Here is a 19792-nt window from a genome sequence, read left to right as displayed (position 1 = left end):
TGATTTTTGGCATAAAAGAGAAATCGATCATTTTGACCCATAGCCTACAATGTATTGTTGGCTATTGCCACAAATATACCCGTGCTACTTTTGACTGGTTTTGTGATCCAGGGTCACATTTGTGTTCACCAGAATAAAGAAACTCATACCGGTTTGGAACAACTTGAGGTTGAGTAAGTAATGCCAGCATTTTTGGGTGAACTATCCCTTTAATTATTCCAAACTTTTAAGTGGACCTCATTTAATAAAATTCTATGATGTGACTCCTTTAATAACTAATAAAAGAAAGATCAGTTGTAACAGTCAATCACTTTACACTGTGCCAATGTTATGGGCAGTTTATTTCAGGATGTACTCTATAAATGTCTCTCCAAATGATCAACCCCCACCACTCTTGAGACCTTCTGGCAGGACACAAGACCCAGGGGGTGAATCTTTGACCCTTCGGCCCAGTTAATCTGTCTTTTCTAGCCTAAATTCCTCTTAGATTAAAGCAGGGTGGGACCCTGCCCACTGGGTCATAATAATATGCTGATTGGTCCCTTCCCCTGGGCATGCTGCTCAGCAGGCGGATAGGAAGTATGAGTGATGGCATCTCGTGTGAGGATGTAAACTCACTATTTTGCTTTCCAATCTCTAAGTGAGTTACATGCTCTCCTGGTAGATGTATAAATTCACATTTTTGTACCCCCTTAGCCACAGTTCGGTTTTGACAAGGAAATTTGAGTTGGACACAGATAGTGTCCGGTGGTGGGCGCGTGGAGTGCAGCCAATATCCCAAATGCGAGCTTATGGAGCGAGGTCCAGATCCAGGTCCGGTAATTAAACTCCAACAAAAGGTTTCTCATTCAGGGCTCATTTTAATGCTCCTATTGAGAGCTATGAAAGTCTGCTGAGTGTCTATTATCCTGAGAAAAGTGATTGTAATGAAAAAGAGAGGGAGAGGGGGGAAGATAGGGAGAAGTGAAGGCAGAAGTGAAAGAGAAAGTGATGAGTGAAAGCAAAACCCGCATTGGGGATGCAAGAACATGCCCGGCAATGAGCTCATACACATTGTTTCTTTTTGCGTAAGCTGACCCTCTTGGTTAGATTCATTCTGAAGTGTAAGAAAGAGAAAAAGAAAATGAGAAAGGGAGAGAATGAAGCACAAGAGTGATCCTCAGTATATTCAATTTAAAAATTTGGTAGTTCTGAGATAAGCTCTCTAGAATCATTTGTTTGCAGATGCCACTTTGATATTTTGCTATTCAATGCAGTTAATTTTAGACATTTTTAACTGTGACTTGCCCAGAAATGTCCAAATTCCTTTTGGGGCTGCTGTATATGTTATATGTTATGCTTGTAAATTGATTTTCTTAAAATCTATATATTTGTGTTATCTTTACACACACACACACACACACACACAGTTCTGTCATGAAACTTTAGATGGCAGAGGATGATAGTTCCTTAAAGGAACACGCCACCTTTTTTGAAATAGGGGTTATTCACTGTCTCCCCTAGCCTAGAAATCTAGACGCACCCTAGCGGCAGCAAAATTTATTTTGCTTCCAGGGTAGTCTAGCAACTCTCCGTTGACTTTCGAGCTGGAAAAACCAAACTCTGGTCAGGCCAATCACATCGTGTATAGAGTCGGTGGGCGGGCTTAACATAATGACGACAGAGTTGTGACGGTTCCTTGTGAATTCCCTGCTACTTGAAAACAAAGAACGGCTGATGACGAACAGCCGTCTTTCGAATCAGCTTTGGCCGCGACTCTGGAGGAATTGGAGTTAAGCTTTTCTTTGAGAAAAGAACAAAGAACGGCACTTAAGTCATTCTTAAAAAAGGAAGATGTGTTCGTAGTTTTGCCGGCCAGACATGGCAAAAGTTGAATCTATCAACTAACGTTAGCTCCACTGTTGGGAAAACGCTCTGGTTGGTTGAAGCGCTGTCCTATTGCGTGCAAAGGGAATTTGAAAGACAGCCGTTTATCCCGCCCCTCGGATTGAGCCGTGTCGATGGTGAGTTGCCAGACCTAACATCTTGATGTAGTTCTGGCTTGCCAGGCTACATCTCCCCTACATTGAGCAGAGGCGAAGCACTGCTACTTGGGCGCAGAGATATCACGCAGCACCTAAAATCCGCTATCTCTGCGCCCAAGTAGCAGTGCTTCGCCTGTGCTTCCCCCCAATATAGTCCCAAGTCAATATCTGCCTAGGAAATCGCCTAGTCTTAATCTGCATTGCTATTTGTACTCGTTGTGAATACGCAGGCCACAAGAAGTAATTCGTATTAAAAAAAAATGTTTTATCACTTTTATCTGGCACTTATGCTATCCGGCAACAAAGGATTCCATTCATTATGCTAAGCTAAGCTAGCGGCGGCGCTGCCAAACTAAGACAATGCATGCACTGAGACAAAAATGCATTTGCCCACCTATCTAAATGTAGGGGAGACGGTGAATAACCCCTATTTCAAAAAACGGTGGCTGGTCCTTTAACTCAATCTGCTTGTTATCACATCATTCTCAGCTGATTGGTTTCTGCTGTATCAGTAGCCAATAAGCTCGCTGCTCAACTTTCAAATTCTTGGTCAGGATTTGCAGTAGCAGTCATAGCACGCTTTCAGAAACTCTCCACCTTCCCCAGCTCCACCTGTCTAAATCTGCTATGGCTAATTCATGTATGCTATATTATACAGCAGTAGAATACCTAACATGCTCACAGCATCGTGGTGTGTATGTACTGGCAGTAGCAAGTCTCTGTACTCATATATACTCATATACCAATAACAGCAAAAGCAGCAGCGTAGCAGATCTATTCTGCCAAGACCAAACATATTAACCTTGTCATATCCATTACCATGTCAAACACTCGAGAGTTGTCATGATACACACACAGAAAATAATTACAAATATTAAATAAAATATATAAAGCAAATTATAACAAATTAAATTAAACTATTAATATTGCATGCAATTTACATAGTTATAATGCATTCCTTCTTTTCTGCTGCTTTATGGAAATAACATTTTCAAATATTTTTTAAATGCCACAAAACTTGGACCAGCTTTAACAAATGTGTTTTAGCTTTCATCTGCTCTGCTTTTTGACCATGGACATCTTTGACCATTGCACTGCATCTGTGCGTCGGATTTTTAAAACGCTGTGTCAAGTTAAAATAAGTGATTTGAAAAAGTTTCAGTGTTGCATCTTGAATTTTTAAATGCGACAACGCAGTCTGTTTGAACCTTCAAGACATTTATTTAATTCCCGCTGCCATAATGTGAAAAGATTTTTTCTTCTCCGCTTCGGTCTACTGCTCAGAGTCGCATGACAAGTGTCCCATCAGACAGGCACTAAAAAAGCTCCAAATAGTGCATTTCTGCCCTGACAACAACAGTAAACAAGGAAGGATACACAAAGAATGCATTTGTGTATATTTTATCTTTATTCTGAGACCATTTCCTAGTGCTGCAGTGTTTCCTGTTCACTCTGAACTGTAATGCCCTAAAAAGCCTGCTTGTCATTTCGCTGGCTGCAGTGACAGCCATATATGGAAGGAAGCTGACGAAACAAATTATAGATGCAGCATCTCTCCACTTTGTTAAAGAGTTTACAGTCTAACAGCCAGCTTTACCTGGCTTTTATATCTGTTGAATTGAAAAACTGGTATTTTCCTAGACTGTGAAAGAGAATGTCACTCTTTGGTTACTAAATAATACTGCTCCGACTATATCCTGCACCAACTTTCCCTTGCTGCAACCAGCGCTACCAGTAAATATCTTTTTCTATCTGTCAATTATATGGTAGATCATTTTCTTACAGCGAGTGATGGTAAAAGAGAGAGGTTTCCCTGCAGGCAGGAGGCGATGAATGTTATCTTTCTCTTCCCACAATAGAATGTCTCACTCCCTTCCACAAAGCCTCCTTTGTGATCAGTTGTATTGGCAGGTGTTGTGTTGTTGTAGTTGTTTTCATTTACTAAAGGTGCTTTTTGTCCTATAATTGTTTCTTTTTCCACTTACATCACACATATAAACAGCTGAGCTTTTCTTGGACCGCACATGACATGCTAATTGCTTCGGCCTCTGACAGAGGTAGGGAGAATCGCATACTGGTCGAATATAAGCTGTTTCTAAACCAGATACTCTGTTTTTCACACAAGTAAAAGTGAAAACAGGACAGACTTTCCTATGCAACGACCACATGAGTGTGTATGTAAATGCTTGCAAGTTCATTTAGTGTAGAGAAGAAGAACAGAGAGAAAAAACAGGAACATATGTCAAACATATGAGACTCATCATGACTCCTTCCTACAACAGCAATAACACTTGAAACAAAACAGATCTAAGAATCCTGATTCAACACTTCCCTCCACTGGACAATATAAGCAGTGCATGCAGTATCACGTGTTCAATGGGAAGCACTGCCTGGCACTATCATGACCCCAATAGACCCATAAACCCTGAACAAAGAGAGACTGGAAACATACTTACAAATAGCTAACAGATCGCTCACACTGATTTTCATAATTAAATTAAGAATGAATTTTTTTTTTTGCACTAATGCAACACTCAAGGCACTGTATACTGCCTACTACATCATGCTCAAAAGATTTTTTTCAATGTCTTTGAAAGAAGTCTCTTATGCTCAACAAGGCTGCATTTATTTGATCAAAAACACAGTAAAACATTAATTTTGTGAAATATTATTACAATTTAAAATAGCTGTTTTCTATTATAATATATTTTAAAATGTATTTTTTTTATGGCAAAGCTTTTTTCAGCATCATTACTCTAGTCTTCAGTGTCACATGATCCTTCAGAAATCAGCATTTAACCTCCTTGGACCCAGGAATAGACTTTTGTCCACTGTAGTGGACATTATATTTTAGTGAATTTCTCTGACACCATACATGTCACATGATCACATCTGGGTGTCCTGTAAAGAGCACATTCAGGACTTTTCAGAGATACCAAATGTTTGGAGGTTTCACCATGAAAACAACTTATCCTTGGTCTTTAAAAATGTCTGACATTCATTTAGTGATCAAATGTAGCACTCTTATGGAAATATAATAATATATTGTAATTATAATTTAAATCGGACTACTTTTCAAATTGTATTTCATAAACCAACATCTGAGGAAAACGTTATGGGGTTTCAAAACAAAAAATGACTTTCTGTTAAAGAACAGGGCATTGATTGTAGAGGACATCAGGACTTAAATCATGTTTATCAGGTATTTTGGGTGAATATGGAAATAAATGATACATCAATATTCCTATGAAATATTAGATATTATAATTAAAATGTTGCAAATTATTACTCCAATTATTACACTTCTTTTTTCATTAAATGTTGCTCCAAGAACACATTAATATGCGCGTTAGATACAGTGTATAGATACATTGCATTGAATGGGAATATTAATTTATGGCCATTTTACCCACATATTGCATGAAGTAAAATAGTGAATCAATTCATTCCGTTATATCTTTCATAACATAGTTGAGAATTATCTTTATACAAATTTTGGTTAAAAAAAATCCTGAAACCCCAAAATGTATTGGTGATTGAAAAAAAAAATCCCATTGTTTTTGCCTATACATATAATTTCATGTCATTTTGTTTTTTTAAACAACTGAGTCCTGGTGTCCATACAGAGGACATAGTATAACATATGAATAAAACATCATTTTTCAAAAATGTTTTTTTTTTATTTACCATTTGTTTTTTATGCTCTAAACCAGTGGTTCTCAAACCTGTCCTGGCGTACCCCCAACACTGCACGTTTGCTTTCTCTCCCTAATCAAACACACCTGATTCAACTCATCAGCTCATTATTACATGGGTTAATGAGCTGATGAGTTGAATCAGGTGTGTTTGATTAAGGAGAGAAAGAAAACGTGCAGTGTTGGGGGTACGCCAGGACAGGTTTGAGAACCACTGCTCTAAACAATGTGATGACATGAAAAAAAACTAAATTCAAAAAACTTTTTTTTCTGGGTCTCAGGAGGGTATTTGAAATACATTTTGATCAATTTAATGCATCCTTGCTGAATAAAAGTATTCATTTCCTTGAGAGAAAAAGTCGTACTGTTACTGACCCCTACTTTTGAACGGTAGTGTAAGTATAAAGTATTATTTTAAACAGTATTATTCTACATTGTCACATAACATCACTGTGTTTGTCATAGCGGCAGCATTTATTCATTGTCCGACCTGCCCTTTTATCAGGAAGTGTAAGGCCAACACAGACATTAATAAACAGCAGGGCAGAGGGAAAAATGACCAAACGTTTCCTGTCATTGTACAGCAAATATCACTCAAAAGCTCTATTCTGCTTCATATGTCTCCTAGTGTTCAGTGGCGAAAACAAACAATGTCATGGGATATTTTTATCCCAGAGAAACTAGTTGTTTCTGTAGTGGTAAAGTCGCCGTCAAGTCCTTCTTGGAAAAGGTGGAGAGCCAGGCATTACACTAACTAGTCCTGACTCTTTAAATCCACAACACTGTAGATATGCTCTATGTGTTTAGACTGGCAAAGTGTGTTTTGATTAAACGAATCCTTAGTGTGACAGGTACTCTGACATTTTGACTTTGTATGGAATCTTTCATTAAAAAAAAATTCTCGAAATGATGTCTAGGATAATTGTTGCTTGATATAATGTGCAACTTTTATTTTGATTACATTTACATTTATTCATTTGGCAGACGCTTTTATCCAAAGCGACTTACATTGCATTTCAGGGTACACATTTTACATTCTTATCAGTTCTTGATAAGAACTGATTCTTAAAGATTATAAAGTCTCTGCTCATGACTACTGATACACAAATGAATAACATTTAAGTTCGTAATGTGTTTCATAACGAGTGTGTTTGTCAGATTATGGAAGGAAGAAGCACATCAAAGGCTGGTGTGACCTCACCACCTCGATCTGTCACCCTCCACATCTGTACCAATAAACACTTCCTCCTGTAACCATTGATAGCATCTCTATCTCACCCACACAATGGGGACTTTCCTGCAAACTTTCCATTCCAGCAAACTGTCCTTAACTTTCCTGGCTTTTTGATTATTGAAGAAAATAAGATCTGTGACTAATAAAAGCTTATGGTTCTTAAAGTTTTGTACATCTAACAATCTTCAAAAAATGAACAAAACTATGAATTGTAAAGCGTAAATACAATTGGCAGAAGCCAAAAGCTAAACGTTGGCTATAAACGAACTACACCATGGTCACATGACTTCAACATCACCATCACTAAGCTTCCAACTACTACATTCCCTAAATAATAGTTTGCAAGAGCGCTATTGTAAACAAAACGAGGCTGTGAAAGCGAACTAGTAAGTAGATAAGTACACCATGTTCGGCTGATGACATTTAATCTCCTCGACAGCCTCTATAGTGCCATTTAGTCACTTGTTAGCAACCGCCTTTTACAAGACAAGTAAAAGCTTTAAAAGAAAAATCACAAGTGGGGTAATACTGATTTTTATATTGTGGAATAAAATGTGAATGTCTTCAGCTTGTGTTCACCACAGACCTTATTTCAGCCATTTAACCAAAAACCAATTAAAAAAAACCCACTGACTTCAGGACGATGGAACCGGAAGTGCTAAAATGCGAACTTTTGGCCTACAAAAACACCACTCTATTATGGATGACATGTATGTGATGACGTGTTTTTCGGTACGAGGGCGGAACAACCTGCCACTCACTTTGAAGGCCAAAACGTGGAAGCGAGTTAGCATTTTAGCACTTCAGCTTTCATCGTCCCAAAGTCAATGGGTTTTTTGAATGGGTTTTTGGTTAAATAACTGAAATAAGGTCTGTGATGAACACAAGCTCAAGACACTTTCACGTTTTATTTTACGCCATAAAATACATCAGTATTACCCCACTCGTGATTTTTTTAAAGCTGTTACGTGTCTTCAAAAAGAAGGATGCTAACAAGTGGCTGCGGGATCATGCCTATGTTCCCACAGCCCTATGTTCCCACAAATGGCCTACCCCTGACCCCACCCCTAAACCTACCCGTAACTGGGGTTTAGACAATGTTCCCACAAATGGCCTACCCCTGACCCCACCCCTAAACCTACCCGTAACTGGGGTTTAGACAATGTTCCCACAAATGGCCTACCCCTGACCCCACCCCTAAAACCTACCCGTAACTGGGGTTTAGACAATGTTCCCACAAATGGCCTACCCCTGACCCCACCCCTAAAACCTACCCGTAACTGGGGTTTAGGCAATGTTCCCACAAATGGCCTACCCCTGACCCCACCCCTAAAACCTACCCGTAACTGGGGTTTAGGCAATGTTCCCACAAATGGCCTACCCCTGACCCCACCCCTAAAACCTACCCGTAACTGGGGTTTAGGCAATGTTCCCACAAATGGCCTACCCCTGACCCCACCCCTAAAACCTACCCGTAACTGGGGTTTAGGCAATGTTCCCACAAATGGCCTACCCCTGACCCCACCCCTAAAACCTACCCGTAACTGGGGTTTAGACAATGCTCCCACAAATGGCCTACCCCTGACCCCACCCCTAAAACCTACCCGTAACTGGGGTTTAGGCAATGTTCCCACAAATGGCCTACCCCTGACCCCACCCCTAAAACCTACCCGTAACTGGGGTTTAGGCAATGTTCCCACAAATGGCCTACCCCTGACCCCACCCCTAAAACCTACCCGTAACTGGGGTTTAGGCAATGTTCCCACAAATGGCCTACCCCTGACCCCACCCCTAAAACCTACCCGTAACTGGGGTTTAGGCAATGTTCCCACAAATGGCCTACCCCTGACCCCACCCCTAAAACCTACCCGTAACTGGGGTTTAGGCAATGTTCCCACAAATGGCCTACCCCCGACCCCACCCCTAAACCTACCCGTAACTGGGGTTTAGACAATGTTCCCACAAATGGCCTACCCCTGACCCCACCCCTAAACCTACCCGTAACTGGGGTTCAGACAAATCGTAAAAAAAAAAATTCTTAGAAATGTGGGAACATAGGGCTGACCTGAGGTTACTGTTCGTATCACTGTGTAGTGCTGAGGAAGCCTCTGGAGCTGAAATTCAGATATGGTAATGGCCATTTTGTTTCTGACATGCGCTGTAAATGGTAGACCAATCACAACAGACTGGAACATCTGACCAATCAGAGCAGAGGAAACTCTCAGGAAGGATGGATATATAGAGACTGAATCCTTTATCGACCGTTTCAGACATTGTGAGAAAAGAGGTGATGTGCAATGTATATTTTGAGAAAATGAAAGTGTTTTTTGAAATTGGATGCATGTAATCCTATTATAGGAGACCTCAAAAACAAATAAGATAGCATAATAGTGGCACTTTAAGTTTAAAATTTAGTTTGATCTATTTATACACACTTTTTCTATTAACTCAATCATCTGAAATCTTACTTCAGTGATCAATATGTTGTTTAACTGCACAATACTGTCTGCAAATGTAATCAGTACTTTTAAGATTAGTGTTTTTTCATTTAATCATAAATTGAACATTAAAATAAACATGCAAAAAGGATGTTTTCTAATTTTCTCATATAAATCATATAGTGAACTATTTATTGCTTTAAGTGTAAGTCAATGGAATTTGTGGGACTGTAATAGAGATAAAAAGCAAGCAGAGAGCAGACGTGTGACACAGTCAATAGAAACTGTGGAGGAAACTGGAAACCGTGAGAAAAACAAACAGAAAAAAATCACTCTACTTCAGCTTTAGAGAGTAAAACATGGCTCAAGCCATGCGTCTACATGTAATCTGTCATACCTCTGTTTTTTTTTACCCTCTCACGGCTGTTTGTTTTCTGCTGACCACTACTAGACTGAGGTCAAAGATAAAGCCAGCGCGAACAGCTGCCAAAAACACTGACACGCAATACAAGCACACAGCGCTACAGTAAATGAAGGACACAGGACATAGTTTAATGTAGCAAGATATATATTGCAGCATTGACAAATTTGACAAGGTGCCTCCTACTACATCAAGGCATGGAAAATAATTTATATATATATTTATATAGTGAATAAATATGTGTGCAGCTGACCGTAATAGAGAGATAATCCCCAGGGCCAAAACACTTCCTTCTGATTTGCTTGATCAACAGAGAGAAAAAAAGTCAACACATTAAAACAAATCAATTATATTTGCGGTAATTCGTTCAGTTAATATTTTTGACCAGTGATTTCAATAAATAAATATTTTGTTTACTTATTACCCTGCATGTAAATGTCCTTGCGTTTCACTATTCACTGTGATTTTTTTATAAGCAGCCCATTGAGAAAACCCATTAAAATCGTCAGAGGGGTTAAGCTAAAGTTTTTGTTGACATTATTAATGACTACATTTTAGATTTCAGTAAATAGTTGTTATAGTTAATTGTTAACAATCTGTTCTATAAATGGAGTCAACTAAATGCAATCCTTAATCCCTAAAAGAAAAATTGAGCCAAAACAGTCAGGAGGCTGCAGTACCTGTTGTTCTGGAATGTACATTTGTCAGTGTAAAATTCTTTCATAAGTGATAAGAGTGTAATATGGCAGATAAGCTCCAGCTATTTAACATTCTTTCAAGGCACTAAATACTTATGGAGACTATTCAATTTGTGAAACATTTTACCATGCCTTTTATATACAGATTTATTGTTTTACTCTCGTCCTAGGCCTAGAATTTCTATGAAAAAAGCAGATTTTATTGCGACAAATTACCCAAATTCTATGAAATTCTATGTATAATCTATGAAAATAAAATGATAAGCTTATGAATCATTCTAATGTAACTACATTAACCGTTTCAATAATTATTGTATGAAAAAATTATTCAAAATTATTTTAATTTCCTCAAGGTATTGTACTTGATTGCCAATATTTTTACTGTCCATCATTTCCAATCAAGATGTAGGCTAATTTAGTAAAATTATGCAAGAAGTGTGAAAATATTTACTTATGTGTAGCCTATTTATGTCTGTCATCTCATTTGATTTGTTAATTGTTTGTACAGAAATTAGAATAGTGTGAAAAGTGTTTTAAGAGAGTTTAAAGGGTCAAAGTTCCCATAGTTGATCAATCATTCTGGTTGATTTATTTACAGAAAAGTGCGATGCTGAAAGGTTGACATTTCACGTCAAATTGCCAGTTTGCTGGTGGTTAACCCCGTTACGATTCATTATGAATTATTTCACATAAGCAACATTTAAAACAATCCTTCATCATCATAGTCCAGACCCAAGCAGTTCCCCTTTTCAATTTCCCCTCACAAGTCACAACCAAGCACCCTCATTACTAGAAGCCAACAAACTTTCGATTTCCATGACAACCTCTGTTTGAATCTGGGTGTAAAGTGGGAATATCGGGAATAGCTCGGACTGGCGCAAAAAACCTCTCCAGCCGACATGATTAACGATGGGAAATGAAGTCTCACAGCTGCCACACGTCAAAACGAGCAAATATTTTCCAAGTAGAAATACAATTAATTGAAGTTGTTGTTGACATACCCAAAACATAGGCTACCTTAATTATTAAAAAATATACTCTCTTAAAAAAAAAAAAAAACATGCTCTATTTAAACTATATTGATCCACTATGAGGGTCCTACCTGAGTAGGCTACTGTCCAAGCGACTAAATCCCGTGCGAAGAAATAAACGTTAACGTGACGTAAACAAGTTAAACTCGTGTTGTTTAATCTTCACGAACAGCGCGTGAAGCGTGTACTCGCGCTATCCAGAGGCGTCTGCGAATGCCCACCTCTTTTACTTTCAAAGCAGAGAGAAAAAAAATAAACCCTCCTGTCCTTGTTTTCACAGTTCCAGAGGAGTAAAGTCATGAGGCAGCTGATAGTTAATGAAACATCAACAGTCAGTTGGTTCTCTCCTCAACAAATCAACAGCCAGACATGTCAATGAATCACTGAGACTTCACTCACTGCCAAACCTCGTATGGTTGATTCTTTTGTCAGACTGATTGATTGGGTTATCTTTAAACAAATGCCATTAGTGTACCAAGAGTAAACTCACAGTTAGCCCATCTTAGAACCGAGTTTAAACGTAACAGTCTGATAATCTATTATTGATGTCCTGGTTTTGTTGTATTTGATAATGTTCTTAGTTTACAGTTTTGCCAATATAAAATGTGAACAAAAGGGTATTATGTAAAAGTATTAAGTGTCAAACTTTATGTAATTTCAAGGGTTAATCTCACAAAAATCTCTCTTTTCATGACACTTCAAACCTGCAAAGTTGTCGCAATAAAATCAGATTTTGTCATTAAAATAAAAGTAGGCTATATAAAAATGTTTTAAAATAAAAAAAACATTAAATGGTACTTTGAAACAAACACACACACACACACACACACACAAACTGCTAAAGAAAACACATTTGTGTAACTAGACTTGGACTCGATATTAGATATAGCTTTTGTGACAATGTACTTGTGTAGCCTAGAAAGATTTCAGTAAGTGTAACTCCTCATTTGTAAGTCGCTTTGGATAAAAGCGACTGCTAAATGATTAAATGTAAATGTAATTAAAACACTTGACTTAATAATCTTCATGTAGAATTAAAAAATGTCATTCTTCACACATTTTTTTTTACTTAATTTTTTTTATTACAACAAAAGTACCAAAGTATAGAAGGGCCTTGGACAAAGGGGAGACTTGGGTCAAAAGGTTGTAAAGCACTGCTCTACATTGGATATACTTATTTAACACTAGAGGGCGCCCTGTAGCCATGCAGTTTTGGATGATTGACTATAATGCTAACCAAATATTCACTAATTATCCGACCATGCCATGGAGTGGCTCTTACAGCCCATGATTTCTTTGTTATTGTACATAACTTTATTGTCCTTGCTGGAAATCTCAGTTGAAGAAGGGCATGTTGTGGTTGGCTTTGTCACTTTTTGGCTCTGCTTTTACCTTTTCCTCATCTTCTTATCTTTACTTAGGCCTACTCATTCTCCCATTGTCTCACCGCTAATCTTATTACAATCGCTGATACTGAATTTGGAAAGTCTGTATTACAAAGATCAGTTAGGGGACAAACTTCAAGGCATAGGAAACCTGTTTTCATGAAGGTTTTTATTTGAGATCCTCCTCATTCATTACACTGAGATGACAGCATATTTTTCACTACAGTACTAAACTTTGTAAACAGTAATAAAAAAAAATTTACAAAAAAAATGCCATTGGTGTGTCCCAAATTGCATACTTATGCACTATTCTATTGTATTTTGTAGTATAAATAGTGCGATTAGCGTGTTCACACTGAAAATTTCAAATAGAAACTATATAAGTGCAAGTGTATAGTAACGTGAGAAACACCAAAAAAGTTCTCAGACAAACCGCAGACAGACAAAGATGTGGAAGTACATGTCAAACTTAAGATGTGCAAACGCCACACAAGCTGAGTTGTGAAATCACCAGGGGATGTTTTTGCCCTCCCAATCTAAAAGAGTTCCACTGTCTTTCTCGGTGAGGCTTGTGATGACTTTCATCATACCGCTGACACTCTCAGCTGTCGCCAGGGGAGCCTGAGGGTGCCATGAGAAAAATCACAAACGTGTGAGGATGCCAAAGAAAGCAGAGCACTGAGATGAATATAAAAACACATTTGGAAAAAGCACTTTGCATTACCTGTGGGCCTCCCATTTCTGTCTGGACCCATCCTGGATGGAGAGACATAACTAGAATGCCATCTTTTTTAAAATCCTCCGCCAAGCAGCAAGTTAACATGTTCAGTGCAGCCTGAAGTAAAGAAACACTCATGACGTTGTAGTTTTAATAGTGATTTAAGAGTAAAATAAAGTCTGTGGTAAAACGTTCATGTTTTGTATACTATAGATTACAGTAAAAGCCTGCAAGAAGCACCGTACCTTGCTGACCCGATAGGGGTACATTGGAGAGATTGAGAAATTTTCAGGGCATCTGGTGATGGATGACAGCAGTGTGGAGACATTGACGACAGCCGATCTACTGGAAGACATGCTTGTCTGATGAGGAAACTGAGCTGCGGCCTTGCACAGGAGCGGATGGAATTTCTGAAAATGAATGAATGTCAATTAAAAGGAAAGTGTTACATCATAATTATACAAAGTTTTCACAGCAAATATTTCTTGCTCAGTATTTTGCATTGGTTTCCAGTACAAATATCTAAACATTCTTAAAGTGGCCCTATTATGCTTTTTCGAACTTTACATTTCATGCAGTGTGTAGTTTAGCAGTTTGTGAACGTCAACGGTCTGTTGTTTCCTAAAAGAAAGAATCGATTCTAAACTGCCGAAACGAGTCGTCAGCAATTCCAGTCTCACTTCCTATAACATACCGACGTAAACAAATGTGCATAATACCAGCCTGTGGTCTAACGTCTAGTTTGACCCGCCCTCAAACACTGTAGTTGTGGCTGAAGCCTGGAAGAGTTTGGTTTGTGTTGTCGACATGTCAAGAAACTGAATCTTTGAACGAACCGTTTTCAGACTCTTTGAGACATTAGGTGATGTGCAATGTATTTTAAGAGAAAATTTAAGTGTTTTTTTTTACCTTGGATGCACGTAAACCTATTGTAGGAGACCTCCAAAACAAAATTAGGAACCTTTAAATAGCATAATAGGGACACTTGAAATCAAGATTCATTTATTTGAGAAGCAAAATGACTTCTAGTCTTTCAAGTCTGGTTCTCTGAAAAATGATCAAAATCAACTGAGTTTATGCTCAAAACAAGAAGGAATGTCAGTGGGGTAAGAAAAATAAGCTTAATTCAATCGGAAAAGAAGATTATTTTCACCCCACAGATAGATATTTTTTCTTGTTTTGAACATAAACTCAGTTGATTTTAATACATTTTATATGAAGTATATTATATTATATGTATTTTTAGATATTTGTGATGGAAAACAAGACAAATACACTAAGTAAGAAAATCATTTGTTGCAGTGTTGAAGGTTCACACACTTTTGCGATGAGCATGGGTCCTACAACATTAGTCGTGAACACGTCCACCATCTCCTGCTTTCCTGTCTCTGCTAGAGATCCTGGGATGTTCACACCGGCATTGTTGATGATCAGATTCAGGCCTCTGCCATTTAGTTTGGCTTCCACCAGTTTTGAGGCATCTGCGATACTAGCCAGACTATTAGTGTCTTTTGAAAAATGAGGTAGAACAACATTATATTAGCTTAATATGAGGCAATGACTGTCCTAATGAGGAGAATCATGAATCAGCCATGATATTACAGCAATGTTGTCCATTATTTTACAATCTCTTACCCAGTTGGACAACAGTGATCACATCCTGGTGCTTCTGAGCTAGTTCCTGGAGTTCCTGAAATACAAGCAGATGCACCTGCTTAGGAACTTCTAGGAAATTTCATCTTCATAAAATGACAAATCACACACTACATGTCACAATTCACCCCATATACAGTGGAGAGAACAAGTATTTGATACACTGCCAATTTTGCAGGTTTTCCTACTTACAAAGCATGTAGAGGTCTGTAATTTTTACCATAGGTACTCTTCAACTGTGAGTGACGGAACCTAAACAAAAATCCAGAAAATCACATTGTATGATTTTTAAATAATTAATTAGCATTTTATTGCATGACATAAGTATTTGATCACCTACCAACCAGTAAGAATTCCGGCTCTCACAGACCTGTTAGTTTTTCTTTAAGAAGCCCTCCTGTTCTCCACTCATTACCTGTATTAACTGCACCTGTTTGAACTTGTTACCTGTATAAAAGACACCTGTCCACACACTCAATCAAACAGACTCCAACCTCTCCACAATGGCCAAGACCAGAGAGCTGTGTAAGGACATCAGGGATAAAATTGTAGACCTGCACAAGGCTGGGATGGGCTACAGGACAATAGGCAAGCAGCTTGGTGAGAAGGCAACAACTGTTGGCGCAATTATTAGAAAATGGAAGAAGTTCAAGATGACGGTCAATCTCCCTCGGCCTGGGGCACTATGCAAGATCTCACCTCGTGGGGCATCAATGATCATGAGGAAGGTGAGGGATCAGCCCAGAACTACATGGCAGGACCTGGTCAATGACCTGAAGAGAGCTGGGACCACAGTCTCAAGATTCAAGATTCAAGATTCAAGACTCTCAGTCTCAAAGAAAACCATTAGTAACACACTACGCCGTCATGGATTAAAATCCTGTAGCGTACGCAAAGTCCCCCTGCTCAAGCCAGCGCATGTCCAGGCCCGTCTGAAGTTTGCCAATGACCATCTGGATGATCCAGAGGAGGAATGGGAGAAGGTCATGTGGTCTGATGAGACAAAAATAGAGCTTTTTGGTCTGAACTCCATTCGCCGTGTTTGGAGGAAGAAGAAGGATGAGTACAACCCCAAGAACACCATCCCAACCGTGAAGCATGGAGGTGGAAACATCATTCTTTGGGGATGCTTTTCTGCAAAGGGGACAGGACGACTGCACCGTATTGAGGGGAGGATGGATGGGGTCATGTATCGCGAGATCTTCCCTCAGTAAGAGCATTGAAGACGGGTCATGGCTGGGTCTTCCAGCATGACAACGACCCGAAACACACAGCCAGGGCAACTAAGGAGTGGCTCCGTAAGAAGCATCTCAAGGTCCTGGAGTGGCCTAGCCAGTCTCCAGACCTGAACCCAATAGAAAATCTTTGGAGGGAGCTGAAAGTCCATATTGCCCAGCGACAGCCCCAAAACCTGAAGGATCTGGTGAAGGTCTGTATGGAGGAGTGGGCCAAAACCCCTGCTGCAGTGTGTGCAAACCTGGTCAAGAACTACAGGAAACGTATGATCTCTGTAATTGCAAACAAAGGTTTCTGTACCAAATATTAAGTTCTGCTTTTCTGATGTATCAAATACTTATGTCATGCAATAAATTGCAAATTAATTACTTAAAAATCATACAGTGTGATTTTCTGGATTTGTTTTAGATTCCGTCACTCACAGTTGAAGAGTACCTATGATCAAAATTACAGACTTCTACATGCTTTGTAAGTGGGAAAACCTGCGAAATCGGCAGTGTATCAAATACTTGTACTGTACGACAGCAGAGTTGTCCAACTCGTTTCAGTGCCACAATGACTCACCTACAACAGTCTTTGTAAAACTTGAATAGATGGTACAAAGTTCAACAGATGGTACAAATGTCATCATATATATATCGAAAACTTGATGAATGGCATTAATTAAGGGAAAATCTTGATTTTTTTTACGGTTTCAGCAACACTTTACAATTTGTTGACATTAGCATTTGGCATCATTATGAACTGTACATTTATTAATCTAAATTCATCTTTAACATTTTAAATTATATATAATTAAAATGATATGAATCAAGTACATTTTTTAATATAATGAAGTATAATAAAGTTGAATGAATAAACTTTATAAATGAGTGTATAGCTAAAATTTGTTTTTATATTATAAACAAACATGAATTAACAATGAACAATAGTATATTTACAAATTAACATTAATTTACTTAATGAACTTACATTATGTAAACCAACTGAACCTTTCTTTCTAGAGTTCTCATGGCTTCTTACCTGCGCTTTTGGTCCATTTGGGTCTCTACAACCAGCAAAGATCTGAAGTGGAGACGAGGGTGAATCAACCAACTGGCGAACCAACTCAAGTCCAATTCCACGGTTTGATCCGGTCACCAGAACACTGTCACACATTCTAGATGCCATTATCAGTCAGAGGCTCATCTGTGACCTACAGTCTGTCTACAATGGAAGGCATGTACGTTAGTGTGTACGCATGTCATCAGTGTTATGGAGTAATGAATGTTTACTACACGTCACTGCTTACGCTTCTAAGTCCCTCCCAGGCTTTAAAGCCTTCTTCTTCTTCCTGGACAGAGAGAAAACAATTACATTTATTTATTTAGCAGGAAACAAAAAATCTTGCAAATGAGACATGCCGTATAAAACTAAGATAAACAGGTAACATTTCAGATTTCTTCAGTGTCTCATTGTCATTCTGTTACCATACATTCATTTAAATGCAAAGGAAGGAACTGTCTTGACTATCTGATTTTCTCTCCTTTAAGTTTGACTGTAATTCATGGCCAATAACAAAATAATTTGTCTCAGATTCATATATAGTTTTAGATGCTTAGATGCTATATTGTTATTTAATGATTGTCTGATATAATGTCCAAATCACTGGATGGTAAAACAGAAGTTTATATATTTTGCTGACTGTCTTTTTTCATAAGAATGAATGAATTAAAGAAATTTCTTTGATTTTTGATTGAACACTGATGATTCCACCGTATACAGTTTCATTTTCAGAAGGAAGTTTTAGAATTAACCACAAACATATCGAGGACCTGATGTGGAAATACTTGTTAAACTGCTAAAGCTGCACACATGAACCACACAAGAAATGAGTTGAGTAATCACTGTTGAGTAAAAACTTCAAAATATACAAACATCCTTAAAACAAGATAAACAAGGTATATACATATCATTTTAAGCATGAATTTAACAAAATAGTGTGCTTTATGCTTAAAACAATTGAAGCAAATTAAGATTTTATTCAGCAAGGACACATTACATTGAAAAAAATGTTGAAAAATTAGTTTTAAACATTTATGATGATGATAATAATAATGTTTCTTGAGCATCAAATCAGCATATTAGAATGATTTCTGAAGGATCATGTGACACTGAAGACTGGAGTAATGATGCTGAAAATTCAGCTTTGCATCACAGGTATAAATTACATTTTAAAAATTATTAAAGTTACATTCGCAATAATGTTTCAGAATATAACTGTTTTTACTGTATTTCTATAAAAAATAAATAGAGCCTTGGTGAGAATAACATTGAATTACTTCTTTCAAAAACGTTTTCTGCCTTACACAATTTTACTTTATAAGTGAATATATCTTGTTTTTACGAATGTTTATATCTTGACTGAATATGTAAAGAATATGAACACTAACTCATATTGTTAACTACGTAACTATGCAACTAAACACTACATACCATTGAGGGATCCTGCATTAGTTTTGGTTCACTTCCCATCTTTTTCCTGTTTTTGGATCCTGGATTCTCAAACCAGCATTGTTGATGATCAGATTCAGGCCTTCGTTTCTCAGCTTGACTTTCACCAGCTTTAAACACTTAATAATATTAGTCAGACAATCAGTGCCTCTTGTTTCACAATACACCATTTATTTACAGCAGAGCTGCAGAAGCAGAAGTTTCAGTGTCACAATGACTTATGAATGAAATATGATATAGAGGAAGATAAGATTTTTATATACTTCATAATGCATCATGTCATGAATGTATTAAAGAAAACTAGTAAAACTAAACCAGGACCAACCTTTATGGGAAAAGTCATGCAGATAAACTTGAAAACATTTTTAATGGTTTTCTTCTCTGTTTATCTTCAAACCTGTGGATTTGGAGATGAGGGTGATTCAAACGATGGTGAACCGACTCGAATTGTGTTTCACGCTTTGATCAGAACATCAAAGTTCAGTAAATGTTTAACAAGTGCCATTGCTTACTGAGTCCCTCCCTGAGTCTACAAAAGCCATTTCTTCTCAGACTAGATAGAGTAACAACTAAAAGCTATTTCCAGAACATGCGGGTGCTGTCAATGTAATTCCACTGTTATGCTGCCATTTTCTTAGTCAGTATTTGTACCACAGTCTTGTATTACAGTAAAAATACCGACACATCGCAAAATTGTGTGGGATTATATTATGTGTTTTCAGCGAATATATATTTTAATGAGAGAAAGCATTTTTAACAAATAATT

At 37.9% G+C, this 19792-nt stretch overlaps 2 protein-coding genes across 2 annotated transcripts in view; both read right to left on the bottom strand.

Moving 5' to 3' along the window:
• The window catches only part of ripor1 (RHO family interacting cell polarization regulator 1), a 71165-nt gene extending 59413 nt beyond the window's left edge, over positions 1 to 11752 (bottom strand). Inside the window, exon 1 of the mRNA XM_084410053.1 lies at positions 11613 to 11752. The gene's annotated coding sequence lies outside the window, so the exon portion shown is untranslated. The remainder of the gene's footprint in view (positions 1 to 11612) is intronic.
• A 1324-nt stretch (positions 11753 to 13076) lies between these two features.
• LOC311291176 (C-signal-like) lies at positions 13077 to 19204 on the bottom strand. The gene is made up of 8 exons (XM_084410066.1): positions 19009 to 19204; positions 17825 to 17866; positions 17557 to 17739; positions 15280 to 15334; positions 14965 to 15152; positions 13890 to 14054; positions 13651 to 13761; positions 13077 to 13547 (listed from the first exon to the last, which is right to left on the bottom strand). Exons 3-8 carry the CDS (start codon positions 17701 to 17703, stop codon positions 13434 to 13436), a joined length of 780 nt encoding a protein of 259 aa, XP_084266192.1. The 5' UTR covers positions 17704 to 17739; positions 17825 to 17866; positions 19009 to 19204; the 3' UTR covers positions 13077 to 13433.
• Between the last annotated feature and the right edge of the window lie 588 nt (positions 19205 to 19792).

This window comes from Rutilus rutilus (genome assembly GCF_951802725.1).
Source record: "Rutilus rutilus genome assembly, chromosome: 5".
Classification (NCBI taxonomy): domain Eukaryota; kingdom Metazoa; phylum Chordata; class Actinopteri; order Cypriniformes; family Leuciscidae; genus Rutilus; species Rutilus rutilus.
The sequence above is the reverse complement of the archived record's forward strand: the minus strand, read 5'-3'. Positions and strand labels throughout refer to the sequence as shown.